This window comes from Pyrgilauda ruficollis, unplaced genomic scaffold (assembly GCF_017590135.1).
Source record: "Pyrgilauda ruficollis isolate IOZ18807 unplaced genomic scaffold, ASM1759013v1 scaffold98, whole genome shotgun sequence".
Taxonomy (NCBI): domain Eukaryota; kingdom Metazoa; phylum Chordata; class Aves; order Passeriformes; family Passeridae; genus Pyrgilauda; species Pyrgilauda ruficollis.
In genome coordinates, this window is record NW_024531932.1 from 396072 (window position 1) to 411932 (window position 15861).

The 15861-nt window shown below is 47.5% G+C and overlaps 1 protein-coding gene across 1 annotated transcript in view; it reads left to right on the plus strand.

The window, feature by feature from the left end:
* Positions 1-15861, plus strand: part of CDH23 (cadherin related 23) — a 178118-nt gene that overhangs the window by 18794 nt on the left and 143463 nt on the right. Inside the window, exon 3 of the mRNA XM_041490062.1 lies at positions 14729-14871. Within this exon, the coding sequence (XP_041345996.1) occupies positions 14729-14871 (143 nt within the window). The remainder of the gene's footprint in view (positions 1-14728; positions 14872-15861) is intronic.

Sequence of the window (15861 nt, forward strand, 5' to 3'; positions counted from 1 at the left end):
TAGAAGAGGCTGGGTTTGCACAGGAGCTGGAGGCTGCTGCTCCAAAGGGGCTGGAAAAAAATGGATGTGTGTGACATCTGTTGGGTCACGGGAGTCTCTGGTCTGTACGTGCAGCAGGGAGATGCTGAGTTTGGTGGTCAATACCCATTTCTCCCTCAATCAGTGCTTCAGGAGAAAGAGAAGCTCTGAAACTCTTCATTCTGAGCAATTGAAAGAAAAAAAGCCTAAAACTGGGACTTATTGGATCACTTTTCTCTTCATAAATTTCCACTTTTAGAACAGTCTGTGAAACCTCAGTGATTGCTTTCTTTTTGCTTTCAAACAAGACAGCAGCTGGGATTTAGCATGGAGTTTTGTGTTCAGTTTGGATTTTTAAATGTGATCTGGTTTTACGTCTGACTGAGGAAGGTTTTTTTGAGCACTGGCTGATGTGGACACCGGGTGAGGAGGGCTGTGCAGGCTCAGGCACCCCTTGCAGCTCTGACCCAGCCTGCAGAAAGAGCAGCCAGGCTCTCACAGGTCACCTTGGCCAGGGGAATCATAAAATCCTAAAATGGTTTGGGTTAGGACATCTCATTTCAGCCAGGAATCCACTGTCCCAGGCTGCTCCAAGTCCTGTCCAGCCTGGCCTTGGGCACTTCCAGGGATCCAGGGGCAGCCACAGCTGCTCTGGGCAACCTGTGCCAGCCCTGCCCACCCTCCTGAGGCATTCACATTTTCTGAAAAATCCCTTTGCCCAGGATTTCTTTCCTGGGAAGCTGAGAAGCCTCAAAGAAAAAGGAAAACAATATTATCTCATTTGCTTCTCCTGTGTTTTGCTGCTTTGGAATGTGTTTGGAGATTGTCTATCCAACAAATGATTGTTTCATTGGTTTCATGTGAATTGTTTTGACTCATTGGCCAGTCAGTGTCAAACTGTGTCAGACTCTGGAGAGAGTCAGGAGTTTCATTATTATCTTTTTAGCCTTCTGTAAGTGTCCTTTCTGTATTCTTTAGTGTAGTATTCTTTAATATAATATAGTATCATGAAATAATAAATGAGCCTTCTGAGAGCATGGAGTCAGATTCATCATTCCTTCCTTCATCGAGGCTCCCTGCAAATACAACACCCTCCCAGGGAAGAATTTCTTCCCAATATCCCCTCTAACCCTGCCCTCTGGCAGTTTAAAGCCATTTCCCCCTGTCCTGTCTAGCAGAAGGTGAGAGCTGCTCCTGCAGGAGGATTTGTGATTTCAGACATACTGCACAGCCTACAATCTTAGTGCCCTGTCCAGGAGTCTGGGCTCGTTGCACGCCCAAGGGATTGCATCAGTTTTGGAAATAACCCTTCAGTGCCTCCCTTTCACCCTATTCTCTCTGGCTGCTGTGGTCAAACTCCTGCAGCAAGGGTTTCCTGGAGCTCTGGGACAAAGAGGGCACCTGGGCAGGGAGCATCCTGCATCAGGAGCCCCGTGGAATCTTGCAAGGTGCTGTGGAAGTGACTGAGAGATGCTTTTGGGGGTGTTCTGCCTAAAGTCAGTTAATTCTGGTTCTCTTTGTGACAACTTCTGGACTGGTACATATAAGTAAAACCTTAGAAAAGCCTTATAAAATCAGACCTTGCTATTTCAGATAAGCTAGCAACTAGCCTAAGAAGTTCCTGTGAGTACAGAAGAATAAGAATAAAAATCAGTTTGCATAACAATGTATTCTTGTGAGGAAACAGTTTGCACCTATATTAATAAAAAGTCTATCCCATGAGAAACGGTGGGGAAAAAAAAATAAACTTATCTAGAAAGAAAAAAAATTAATAAACATGTACACTAACCATTACCAACCAATAAACTGGGCTTCAATAATTCGCTGACCTATTAAATTCAAACACAGTACCTTCTAATACCATATAAAAATAAACTATAACCATATAAAAATAAAAAAATACCATATAAAAATAAAAATACCATATAAAAATAAATAAAGATTCAGCTATTCTACACGAAGAAACAAGCCTTTGTCCATCTCTATTACAGCACTGGACCAGCTGTTGTGTGCTTTTTTGGGAAGCTGAGGCAGGCTGGATGCTGTGTGTTTTGTGTGAGGATGTGTTTTTGTGCAGGTGCCTCCACAACCCCTCGGAAAGCTCTTTCCAGAGGTAGATTACATTCCATCAAAGTGCAAAGGCATTCCCCCCTGACCACGGTGACCATTTTTGTGGGGTGAGCTGCCAGTTGCTGGCACTCAGAGCGACAGTTGTAGGAGCAATTAGCGAGAAATCCTGTGCCTGAAATATGTTTTTAATAAACCATTCACTGGATATATTCAAATAACAAATAGATCCCTGCAAACCCGAGTCTATTTGCAGACAACTCGCAAATGAGAAAGGCTAAATTAATTGAATGCTCCAGTCACTGGGGATAATGGTCCAGCTGTAACAGAGCTCTCCAGATGTTTGTTTGCAGAAGAGTGTGCTTTCATAGGAAAAGAAAAACACTCGTGGGTATATTAACTCAGAAACAAGTTTACAGCTGTGTGCTCGCACGCTCTGCCTCGCTCTCCCACCAGGCACTGTGGAGCTCTGTTCCAAGGTTTCCTCTTGCAATAAACAGCCTCTTTCTTTCTCACTCATTGTCCTCTTGGCCACGTTTAGACATCTGTGACGTCCAAAGTGAGGCAGTGGCCCTGTGAAAGCCTCCAGGGCTTCGGCAGAGATCAGCCTTGCTGTGCTCCACGGCGTGCCACGCGTTGCAGTACAGCTGCACCGCTGCTGCTCGCAGCTCAGGCTGCTGTGGTGTGGCTCTTCCCTGGTTTTGGGGTGGGTTTGCTGCACAGGACCATAGACTGGGAGCACTGTGTGACTGGTGGGAGCTCACAGGGATGAGTGGGAGAGCCTTGCTCGCTGGGTTAGGTTTAATTCCATCTAAAGACTGGAGCTTTGCCCGACTTCTCCTGGAGGAGCTTGGCTTTATCAGCACACTGGAGTCATCAGTGCTGCGCTCTCCATCCATTTCTCTGGGCCTTGTTTTGTTCCTGTGGTTGAACAGGCCAAGCTGGTTGAGAAGCCCTGTAGCTGAGGTGCCCCATTACTCACAGGGAGGGGACAATGGGACGTGGGGCCGCTCATAAATGTCTCCGCACGTCGGCCTCATTAATAACCAGTGGCTCCTAAATAGCCTCATTTATCAACAGGCAATTTACTGCGTGCCCTGGCGGGGCTGCAGATAAGCTCCTGCCTCACACACCCAGGCACCACCTGCCAAGTGTGCCCCCACCTCCTCTTTGGCATTTTAAGGGACAAAGAGGGAGGCACGGGAGGAAGTTCTCCGTCGGAGCTGTGGCCAGCCCCGAGGAGCTGGGCTGTGCCTGGAGGAGTTGGGTTGATGGGCTGCATGTGTTTGTCACCTTTGAGGAGAGACTTCCGAGGCCCTGGATACCATTCAGAGGTACAGGGAATGGAGGAATCAATGTCCAGCATGACTCAGGACCCAGACAAAGACCTGGACTTGTTCTACTGTTTAACCCTGTACGTACAGTTCAGACAATTCAATCCTGCTGTCCTTAGACCAGTGCTGCCCAGTGTCTCTTCTCCGTCCAAACACAGGAGAGAGATCTAGGCAAATCCTGTTCCCTTTCTCTAACCCCAAATGGTATTTTTGAGTGTTTTCCTTGAGATGAGTGTTTGTCATCTCGAGGTTGTTTGTCTTGGTTCTCTCAAAGGTTTTGTTGCTTTCGTTGTGGCTGCCCCATCCCTGGAAGTGTCTAAGGCTAGGCTGGACAGGGCTTGGAGCAATTTGGGATAGTGGAAGGTGTCCCCACCCGTGGCAGGGAGGTTGGAACAAAGTGGTCCTTAAGGTCCCTTGCAACTCAAATCCTGCCACAACTCTATGATGCAAGGAGGAAGAGGAGCAGGGAATGTAACCTTTCCAAAACTGGCTGCCTTGTGTTTGTGATTCCTGCCCCGTTGCTCAAGTCCTGCTTTTACTGCAGCCATATCTTGGAGATCAGGAGGTACTAACTCAACCTGGGAGAGATAAATCAGGAAGGGATTTCACTGCATCTCCATTACAACGAGGCAGAATTCATCACCCAGCACATGTTTTGAAACCTCAGAGAGTTACGGTGACAGCCCAAGGCCGGTTTACTCATGGATCTGAGATCTGCAGACAAAACCTGACCGCTGGCACCACTTCCTCTGCCTTTGGGACTTGGATGCTCATCCCCATCCTGCTTGGGAGCAAAACACCCTGTCGATGTGTTTGTGGGTCCCAGGACGAGGGAAGAGATGAATCTGACTCCATATTTCTTAGAAGGCTGATTTATTATATTATGATATTGTATTATATTTAAAAGTGCTATACTAGAGCTATACTAAACTAGAGAGAGAAAAGAATACATCACAAGGCTAGGAAAGGAATGAATAATAAAAACTCGTGACTGCTCAGAGCCTTGACACAGCTGGACCATGGTTGGCCATCAAGTAAAGACAATTCACATGAGACCAGTCAGAGATGCACCTGTTGGTAAACCATCTCCAGACCATCAGATAGTTATTGTCTAAGTTTCTTTTCTGAGGCTTCTCAGGAGAAAATCCTAGCGAAAGGATTTTCATAAAATATCACAGCGACAACACCCTGTGCTATTTGGGCTGAGGATGGCTGTATTTTTGTTCCCCCAAGCCATTCAGAGAGCAGAGCAGCTGGGCAAAAGCTGTGGCACGAGAAGGGTTTGTATTCCCTGTGAGGCTGAGAGCCTCGGGGATGGTTCAGCTTTTGTGAGGCGCAGATGAGATTTCAAACGAGACGTGAATGAATCCCCTTCACTCGCACGAGTGTAATTTGCTGACGGGTTTGTTTTGTTGTCGGCTTTTTTTCCCCTCCCTTCTCCATTCATGTCGATCAGCTCCTCAGCCTGACAGGGCTGCTGGTGGAGGAAGCAGTTCAGCAGAGGGGCTTTCAGCAGGGCCTGTTGCAGTGGGAAAAGGGGTAATGGCTTTAAGCTGGAAGGGAGTTGGTTTAGATTAAGTATAAGCAAGGGTTTTTTACAGTGAGTGTGGCAACGCATCTTGTTTTAGTGCTTCATCCCTAGGTCAGGTTGGACAGGGCTCTGAGGAGCCTGGTCTGGTTGAAGATGTCCCTTGGCAGGAGGTTTGGATTAGAAGGCTTTTGGAAGTCCCTAGGAACCCACAGCATCCTATGAATTCTCCATTAGCATTGCTAAAGTGCCTGCCTTATGGATCTGGGGTGTCTGACACCCCAGAGGTGTCCAGCAGTCCTGGGAGACCTGCTCCGTGGGCATTGCAACCTAACGAGCTTTATCTCCCACCTCATATTAATTGCAAAACAGCTTCTCTTTTCTAATTAACGCAAAGCTATGTTACCTTGCCTGGCTAAAATGCAAAACACCGCACGTGTCGCCTTACTCATAAATCATTTATTTACACCAAGTAGCAAAGCACCTCATTAAATCGATTTCTGGGGTTCTGCTCTTCTCCTGTTTGCCCTGTGTTCTTTCTAGAAAGTGAGGGAAGGCCAAAGAGAAGCACTGAGCTCAAGGGCTGCATCCTCTGGTCTCTGCCCTCTGCCTGTTACAGGGTTTCTTTGATCTAAGTTAGTTAAAAAAAAAATGAACATTTTTGGAGGGAGTTGGGAAGAAAGCAGGAAGGAACAAAGGAAACACTCCCTGTCCTTTCTGGGCTGTTAATGTTTTCAAAAGTTAATTAGAAAAGGATATTGTATGGATTTAGGGTTTCAACTTTGTGTCAGATGTGTTAATCAAGGCTGCATTAGCCAGGCTTTCCTGGAGGAGTCAGTGGGGAGGCTGTACCGTGTTTGGTTTGTTTGGAGACAGGCATGGACTTGGAGCAGCGCTCATGGAAGTCTTGGCCACACAGAGGGGATGGATTTTGCCTTCAGATGTGCCAAAATTGGGGTTTGGATCTCATGCAGCCAGTGCTGCTGGGGCTACGCCAGGATGGGTGTGCTATCAGCTTTTCTAGAGCAGTTTTAAAAGGCAGGCAATGCTGGGATGTTTCTGCTAACCCCAGATTTATGTTTTCCTTTGCTCTTCCAGTTCATCCTGCCTCCACAAATAGTTGTTAGTAGTCACCAAATAGTTGTTAGCAGTCATATGAAGGCAGCTCTGAGGAGCAAGGCTGCCCCTGATACTTAGGGTTTTTCCAGGATTCCCCTGATATTTAGGGTTTTTCCAGGATTCCCTCTCCCCAGCCTGCTGGGAGGGGTGTGGGTGCTGCTGGAGATCTCAGTCTGATTTCCAGCTGGCAGTGCTCAGGGATGAAATACACATTCCTGCTTGAGTTGGAAATGGTCCTGCCTGTTTTGGACCATCTTGGCTGTGCTCCTAAGGACTGCCCTGTCTCCAGGAAAATTCAGGATTTGTAAGGTGTTAGACCAAGTGCTTTCCTGAGTTGATGGGACATCTTGCGCATTCACAGCTCTGCCATAAAAAATTAAATTAATCTCGTGGGATTTCTCCCTTTATGACCCCATGATGCTCAGTGCTAATGCTTCCCTCCCTCCCACCTTTGGTATTTACTCTCCAAGTTTACCAAACACAGACTTTCTACTCCGGGAAGTCCAAATACTTTAATTTCCCAATTCCCTGCTGCTTTTGTTGTTCTCTGACCCTTCTCAGACAAAGGTGTGAGTGAACCACCAGTTAATTTCTTTTAAAATTAGTGCCTTGAATGGTTCACCTGGTGGGAACAGGATCCCATCCAGGCTGGAGCCAGCTCCTCTCCTTCCCCCTCCTGTTGTGGGGATGAGGAGAGAAGGACAGATATCAATAAAAGTGAATGAGACTTTCTGACAGAGCAGCTTCTGCAAGGGAACTTTTTTTTAAAAAAAGGGTGCAAACAATGGATGGAGCAGAATTTGCATAAAACTCATTAGAAAAAAAGTACAAGTTTCATAAATCTTGTGATAAATTAATGCTATATCGTTCTGAACATGATGTATTAATTTTAGGATCAAATGAATGGGTCTGTGATCATTCTTGGTAATTATGAGGCACCCAGGCAGTTTGGAGAGGAAATTATTTTTAAGGGTTTTTTTTTTTTTTTCAAGTGCTGGAACCCTTTTTTCACCAGAAATATCTTAACAGACCCAAACCCCTCCTTTTACACGTGCTTCTTTTTTTATCTCCTGGGTGTTTTGGTGTTTTATTTGATTTTATTTACTTCCCTCTTTCATGCTGGAGTAGCCTATTCCTTCCCAGACAAAAGGAGACAAAAGCCCTTTCAGTTTTCAAAAATTCTCCATGTTCTTCATGATCCCAGGGGTTTGTAGTGAGGGGAAGGCAGGAATTGCTGGTTCCCAGCTGGAGCAGGCAGGGAGAAATTCCTGGGGTGCTGCTGGTCAGGGGGGTGCCCAGGGACGAGCATTTTTTGATTCCCTTTTTTCCAGGCAGGTTTGGAGATACCACAGCAATGCTAAGGTGCATCAGTGATTTTGGCAATAGCCCAGCCTGGCTGGAGAGTTTTGGTTCATAAACCCCTGCCTCCAGCCCAAGGAGGTGCCAGTGATGGAGCTAAGGATGTCATCTCCATCCCTGGAATCCTGGGATGGTTTGGGTTAGGAGAGACCTTAAAGCCCATCCAGTTCCACCTCCTGCCATGTCAGGGACACCTTCCACTATCCCAGTTTGCTCCAAGCCCCATCCAGCCTGGCCTGGGACACTGCCAGGGATCCAGGGGCAGCCACAGCTCCTCTGTGCCAGGCCTGCCCACCCTCACAGGGAAGAATTTCTTCCCAATATCCCATCTAAACCACCCTCTGTCAGTGGGAAGCCATTCCCCCTGTCCTGTCCCTCCATGCCCTTGTCCCAAGTCCCTCTCAGCTCTCTTGGAGCCCTTCAGGCCCTGCAAAGGACTCTAAAGTCTTCCTGGAGCTTCTCTTCTCCAGGCTGAACGGCCCCAACTCCCTCAGCTTTTCCATGCCCTGCAGAGACACAGCACCAGCACGAAGCCATGTGTTTAAAAGTGGGTTTGCAGAGCTTGTGTGGTACCTCTGCTGCTTTAAGACTGCTGAAGGCTGATGGAGGGCATTTTTACTCTGTCTTACCCATGTCAGTGTAGGTGTTGACTTTGATGGGAAGGATGGCAGCAGCCAGGGGCTGCATGCACAGCACCTGCCAGGAGAGCCTCAGGAGTTCTGTTTATTTTAATGATAATGTGAAGAAACTTCAATATGCCATTGATATTTTTGTGTTTTTCCTCTCCTCATTTGTGTTGTAAAGTTAACCAAAGCGATCGGTTCTGAGCAAACCAGAGGAGCCCTCTGTAAATGGGAATGCTCAGCTCTTCTTTGCCGCTGCTCTGTCTTAAACAGCCTTAAAAGCCCTTTTAAACAGCTTTGAACACCCTTTTGCACACTCTGAGAGCGGGAGGCGGGGCAGGCAGTGCCTCTCTCTGAGGTTTACCCACTGGCTGTCAGCTCTGCTTACGGATTCTGCCTCCACACTGACTCCCCTCTCCAATAACCAAACGCAGCAGAGAAATTACAGGCTCTGTCTCGCAGCATCTGAGGAACCAGGAGAAACTCTTCTGCTGTGCTTTTCGCTTCCCAGCTTGACACACTCTCTCAGAAATGGTTTTGACTGCACAGATTTGTTTTCCCTCTTTGCTGTCACCTCTGTGTTTGGCTCCTTTCCCTCCCATACGTGACAGCAGCTTGTGGCTCCTGGACCAGCTGGTCCAAGGCTTTTTCCTCACACCATTGGTGAAAAAAAACCCTCCTTTTTCTGACGGCACAAATTGGTCTTCTCTCGTTTATTTATTGTGAGAGGGATTTCTAAGAGGTGCTGGTGTCTGCCTGCCCTTTTGGCTCTGCAGTGCAGGAGTTGGAGTGGAGCGCCTGGAAAGAGAAACGTGTAACGCTGAGCTCGGTTGAATTTTAGGAGTGGAAACTTCCCTGGCCAAGTCCTTCTGGAAAGTTTTGGCTCAAGTGGTCGAGCCCATTGTGAGAAGGAGGTCAGGGAGGATCTGTTGAGGTTGTGCTTATGGAATGAGCTACCAGACACCTGCTTTGGGAGAGAGGCTTGGGATCAGGGGATGAGTGGCTCACCCGTGGAGCTGGGATGTGCCTTGAGGTGCCCCTAGGCATAGCTGGCTGATATTGGCAAGGGTTTAAGCTCAGCATGGCAGGAGATTTGCTGTTCTGGTTCACCCAGGGAATGCAGGGATAGAGGTGGAGAGACCCTGGTGAGAAATGATCCTCACTTTAAAAAAAAATTAAAGGTTTATTAAAACCTTATAAAAAATACAACAGGATACTGAAGAGAGAAAATATTACAGTGCTGGGAGCAGAGGATTTTTGCCACCATGTGCTCATCCACACAAGGGAGATTTCACCTTTTAACCCTTTAGCCCCCCACAAAGTTCTGTCAATCAACTCCTTCTTCACTGTCCAGTGATGGTTTTGCTTCCTTAAATCTTGGTTGGAGGGCAGCTGTTGCCATAATAACAAACCAAATGTCCCAAACCCAGGCCCCCCCCAATAACAACACAAAGGGGTAAAACATAACTATAAGTCTATAAAACTTCTCTTAACAGGTATACAGGATATTTGCCTTTTAAAATCAGAGGATTTTTCCCACCATGAGCTCACCCACACAATGCAGGTTTCACCTTTTAACCCTTCTGCCTCTCCCAAAGTTCTGTCCATCGACCCTTCGCTGTCCAGTGATGGAGTTTTACTTCCTTAAATCTTTATTGGAGGTCAGGGGCTGCCATGGTGACAATCCCACCCTCCCAAATGTCCCAAACCCAGGCCACCCACTGATAACAGCACAAGGGGGGTAAAACATAACTATAAACCTATAGAACTTCTCTTAACAGATATACAGGATATTTGCCTTTTAATTATGAGAGCCAGCCATGGCATTACCCAGCTACCACACCCTGGAGCCTGCAAGGGATGTCCTGAGCCCTGCTGTGCTTTGGTTGCCCTCCCACACTGGCATTGTCCCCTCCACATCAGGGGTTTTCTGAAACTGAGGAAGCCTCATTCCAAACGTGGGAGCAGCTCCCACTTCCTGTGACCTCCTGCTTGAAACTGGATTTTACTTTACTTCCTTGGCCAGGGAGTCACCATCCTTTTCTTTCCCTCTCATTGCTCAGAGATTGCTGAGCAGCACAGAAATATTGGCATTTCATCTTTTCTTTTCAAAATCTTGGGGAAAGCATCTCCAGAAGACCTTTCTATTCCTCCTTTTTATTTTTTTATTTATTTTTATTTTCTGAGAGGTGAAAGAGAAAATGAATTAGAGGCAAAGAAAAGGGAGCAGGTGACAAATGAGAAGAAGAGGGCTGGAATTTCAAGATCAAATCCATCAAATCCCATGTGAGGGGCCAGCCTGCTGTGATGAACTGGGCTAATTGGAGAGGCTGTGCTGGGGTGACTGGGGCAGGAAGGCAGGGCTGCTGGGGGAATGGAATGGGACTGGGATGTCCCACCTCCCTCACAGGGAAGAAGGGGAGCCAGGGAAATGTGGTGGAAGTTTTACTTTTGGAAGTTAAGTGTGGTGGTGGCCTTTGTGTAAGGTGGGGATACTGAAATGATTTTTACCTGATTTTCTGCTGGTTGAAGGAGTTGAAGAATGGCTGAGGGGTTGGCTCCCTGTGCCAGCTTGTGGCCTTGGTGGAGAAGCCAAAATGTGGTGGCTGTGCCCACACAAATGACCCAGAGCTCGGGAGGAGTGAGGACAGTGAGCCGAGGAGAAACTGGTTGTTAAAATCAGGATTAAATGTTAAAATCAGGATTAAAATGCTTTTCATATTAAAGCAGAGCTGATGCCTCAAGTCTTGAGCCCAAAAGCCGTCGCAGGAATTCCTATTAACTCCACATGGGTATGAATCAGACCTCTTAAAAGAGAAGCTTATTAGGCAATTAATTAGAAACCTGCCCCTTCTGTGCCCTCCATCCCAGCCCAGCCCTTCCTGCTGGCCTGGGTCAGCATCTGGCTCTTTCCCTGGCCCTGGGGCTCTGCACTTTCCAAAACCTCCCAGGAGCTCTAGGATCCTTCCAGATACTGGGTTTGTTTTTTCTCCCTTTTCATCCTCCTCCTGAAAGCAGAACCAGTGGAGATGAATTGGTGGGGTGCAGCCCCTTTTCCCACCTTCCTCCTTGGCAAAGTGGAAGGGCAAGAAAAATGCAGATGTTTACAGCTGCAGGCAAGGTGCTGAGACCAGGCTTCCTCAATGGGATGCAAAAGTGCCCCTCTAAATTAGCCAAACCTACAAAAAACATATAATAAAATCTGACCAGGAAGAAAACAACAGCAAAAAGAAAAAAACCAAAAGCTCCTGAGGTCAATCAAAGTTCAACACTTGGAGAAAGAAGAAAATCTGTGTATGTGTGAGAAAGAGGGAGAAGTAGCTGTGATTGAGAGAAAGGAGGCAAAGGGAGACAAGATAAATTCTGATTATCTGGTGGAATCAAGACACTTAACTGCCCTGTCTGATTCCTGAGAGGAAACAAATGGAGCCCATAACTTTGTGCTGCAGGAAGATAATTTGTCCCTGCTCCCTCAGCCCTTGCTGGGGCCAGGTCGGTGCTGGGGCTGGAGGAGGCTTGAGCAGCATCTCCAGCACGAGCTGGGGAGAGATGGAAGGTGTTTTCCTTTGGGAGAGCCCTGAGAGGGGCTTCTGACAGATGTGCTGCAGCTCTGGCTCTGCATGCCCTGTCCAGGCTTCCTGATGATGGGGAAAAAATAGGAGAAAATCAATAAATACAGTGAATTGGTGTTGAAGAAATCAGTGGAAGGGATCCTGAACAAACTTTCGTCGTGGTGGTTAAAGTGGTGAAGCTTTAATACCACACTCCTAAACTTAGGGGTAAAACTTGGAAAAAAACCTTGAAGCAAAGCCATTGTGAAGTCTCATTTCTCATTTCAGGGCAGTGTTTCTTCTTATCTTCTATTTATTTGTTATTTTTGTGTTTTATACATGTGTAAGACTTTTTTTTATTTTTCCCTGAACAAGGTGTTGTGAAAGTAGGATGGTGATTTCTGCCTGACTGGGAGATAAGGGGAAGGGGGAAAGAGCTTCTATGGTCTGGGGACTCATTTATTTAAGGGTTTATTTAAGATGGGATTTTTCTCTGCTCACACTGCTTCTGAGCTGTCCCTGTCTAAGCTCTAATGAAGTTTCTCGTTTCTAACAAATCAAAGCACAGAGAAGATGAGGAATCTGTCAGTTTTGCTCCTTTTGGGGAGGAGGGTGGTCGAGCTCAGAGTGCTGTTTTCCACGGATCCTACTCCAAAGACTGGCAGGAGGAACATGGAGCTGTGATGATGTGCTCTGCCCAGGAATGCCCTGCCTCCTTCTCCAGGTTGTCCTGAATTTAGAAACTCAATTCCCTGTCAGATGCAGGTAGTTGCAGTGCAGAGAGAGAAGAGTTAAATATTAAGTGCTTGTTGATTTAGTTATTTATTTATTGCTACAACTGGGTTAGCCACACACAAGCCACGAATATTATTAAAACTGGGTGGGACATGGTTTTCCTATTCAGCAGGAATTTTAAGATCCTTTTCCTTCCAAAGATGTGCAGCCAAGACCTTTTGAAGTATTTGCTGTTCTGGAGGGAAATGATGACCTGTTGATGTGGGGTTTTTGAATGGGATGTAAAGGTGGAAAGCTGTTCTCCTATTAGAAAAAACTGGGCAGAATAAAGAGGCATGATCCTGGATTTATTTTGTCCTTGTTACTGGCTTTCCCAGCCACGGAGTCTGTCTTCTTTTCTCCTTGGGGCAAAGAAGCCTTTGCTAAGGATGGCTTTGAACCTCCTCCAGCCCAAAATCAAGCTGCTGCCTTGTTTTATATCAAGAATACAAGGCTTGAGAAAATGTAGGGGCTTGGTATCCTTGGGGCTGGCTGCACTGAAGAGGTGAGAACGTGGCAGATGAGCACTCTGATCACAGGTTGGGATAAAGCCACTCGTTTTTGTCTTTATCCAAAATGCCTTTGGTTGTGACCCATCACTCACTTGCTCCTGTTGGTGGGAGGAATGTTTTTTTTCCCCCAGTGGTTAATTCTTGCTGCTCCTTTTAAAACAACTGCTATTCCTCCTCCAAACAGGAATTTGTCTGGGTTTGGGCACTGAGTCTTGCTGTGCTTTCTTGCTCATTGCTCAGTATCACATTTTGTCCTCTCCGTGGATGTGCTTGAGATGGCCTGAGTCATCTCACTCTTCTTAGTCATAGATGAGGCAGTTCAAGCTTTTAGAGCCTTTCTTTTTTAAAAGGGAAAGCATTTCTGCCAGCTCTTGAAATTTTGTGGCTTCCTCTTGTGTCCAGTCTTGAAGGTGATGCAGCCAGGCAAGCAGCTTGTAGCTTTGCAGCCTTGGCACAAGCAGCTTTTTAGCCTAAAAGCCACTCCTGACTTCCCCAAGAGCCCTGTGGCTTCCCAGGCAGGGTGTGGAATGGCTCCTTGCATGTTTGGAGCAGAGTCCAAATTTCCAAGGGCTTCACCTGGCTGCTGGGTCCTCCCTGTTATGGGCCATGCTGTCACCTGGGCCTGGAGCAGGGCCAAAAAATAAATTTCTCCCAAAAGAGTCCAAATTTCCAAGGGCTTCACCTGGCTGCTGGGTCCTCCCTGTTATGGGCCATGCTGTCACCTGGGCTTGTACCAACAGCAATTTTACATCCCACTGTTATGTCCCCAGTGAGGTTGGTGGCCTTGGGACCTGCCAGGCCAGCTGGGTTCTCCCTCAAAATGTTCTTCACTGGTGTCCTAGAGCACTAAATTTTTAATCACAAAGTCACTCAGGGCGAAGGCAAATGCCTTACAGAAATCTATTATTTCTTCTTTATCTGCCAAAGTTGTACTCTCATCAAAGAATAAAATCAGGTTTGTTTGACAAGCTCTATTTTCCATAAAATCGTGTTGACTGGCATTAATTATGTTCCTATCATTTAATTCTTTATTAATGGAATCTCATATTGGCTTTTTCCATTATTTCAGCCATGATTGATGTCTCACCAATCGATTGGGAATTGCCCAGCTCGCTCGGCTCTCCAAACTGTGCTGCTGCTTTTGCCCTCTGCTCTGCTGGAGCTTTCCTCACCTTCCCAGAGGGATGAAATTTGGGCATCTCTTCTCCTTGGCCAGGAGATCTGGGGGCATGGTGGCTCACACAGACTGTCCCCCCCATCCTCAAATCCATGTGGCCAAGGAGAAGTCTCATCCTTATCCCCCCTCCTCAAGACCAGGCAGCCTAGGGAATGTCCCATCCTTATCCCCATCCAGCAGCTTTTTTCCTCCTGTTTTCTCCCCCATCCTGCTGGGCAAGGCACAGAGAGCAGCTGGGTGGGACAACAGGCAGGCTGGGAGTGTGCCCAGAGCTGTCATGGAGGGGCCCAGAATGATCCAAGGAGGTTTTTGTGGGACTGAAATGAGGCTCCAGGGGTGGTGGCTGTCCCCTGCTTTTGGTGTTGTAAGAAGAGGGAGAGGGAGGCTGCTCAGAGCTTACCCAGTGGGATCCTCCATCTCTAGTGCCAGGGCTGAACCAGGCTGACTTTCTCTTCTAAAAAAGGCAAGGAAGGAGAGGTCCTTCAGTCTACCTGTGCAGGCAGAACAGTCAGACCATGCTCAGCCTGGCTCCCCTTGGGCCACTGGAGCACCGTGGGCATGATCCGTGATCCCAGACCTCTGTTCTCTGACAAGCTGCATGTTTTCAGCATTTCTTCTTCTCTGCCTCATTTTGCTCAGGATTTCCTCCCTGTCTGTGTCTCCCAGGTTCCTCAGTGACTCAGCTGCTGGCCCGGGACCTGGACAATGACCCTCTGGTCTTCGGGGTGGTCGGGGAGGAGGCCAGTCGCTTCTTTGCCGTGGAGAGCGTCACCGGAGTGGTGTGGCTCAGGCAGCCCCTGGACAGAGAGGTAAAACTGGGGAGAAACCACCTCTGCTCAGAGAAATGGTGGCTCTCCATCCTCTGTGAGAGCTGAGATGGGTGTTGCTCCCTGGTGGAGTTGGGAATCTGGGTGTGTCCACGTTCTCCAGGTCAGTGGGGACAAGGGCAATGAACAGCCTGCTCTGGTTTCGTCTGACTTGTTGGTTTTCCTGGGTGCTAGAATAACACCTGTGGGTCTGGAAGTAAAGGAATTAATAAGTGGAGATGATCTACCAAGGAGCCAGGCTGCTCACACGTCAGGGAAATGTGCAGGCTTCCTCTTTAAATCTCTATGCCAATTAAATCCTTTACTATTTAGAACAGCGTGTCAAGAGATGTGAGGTATCCCTGCTTATTCAATCTCATCAAGACTTTTCATCCTCTTGTGGATTCAGGCTGCTGGATGCTAAATTTGGCAAGATTCTTGCCTCAAAGCTATTTCACCACCCCAATTTTCAATGGCAGCTTTGGTGTGCAAGGCTGGAATCCCATCCAGGTGCCTGCTTCGCTAAAACCTTGGCCTTTTCTGTGTTCCTGGAGCAAGGAGGAAGAGATAGCAGGAAGACTGGGAAAATATGATGTGATTTGGGCAAGGTGCTTCATTTCCCCTGTGCTTGTGCTGCCTGTGTTTAGCGCTGCCTTGGCCAGCAGCAGCCTTGGGAAGATCAAACCCATTAACACGCCTCCGGTGTTCCCAGTCAGAGCCAGCCAGGCATTGGCATGCAGAGGAGCAGGGTGCTGGGTGCTCTCAGGCTGGGGCTGGGGGGAAGGCCAAACCCAATTTCACAGTGTTAAGAGCGAGACTTTAGGAAAATAAAGTGCTTTTCTTCACCCCTCTCCCCTCCGCCTCGCCGTGCCAACAGCTGCTGGCGTGAGTCATAAATCTTCCCTCATCCAAATGCCTCCTGCTTCCCCATACTTCCCATGCCAGCCTTAAGCCCAGTGATCAATAGATTTTAGGTGTCTTGTGCTGTGGAGG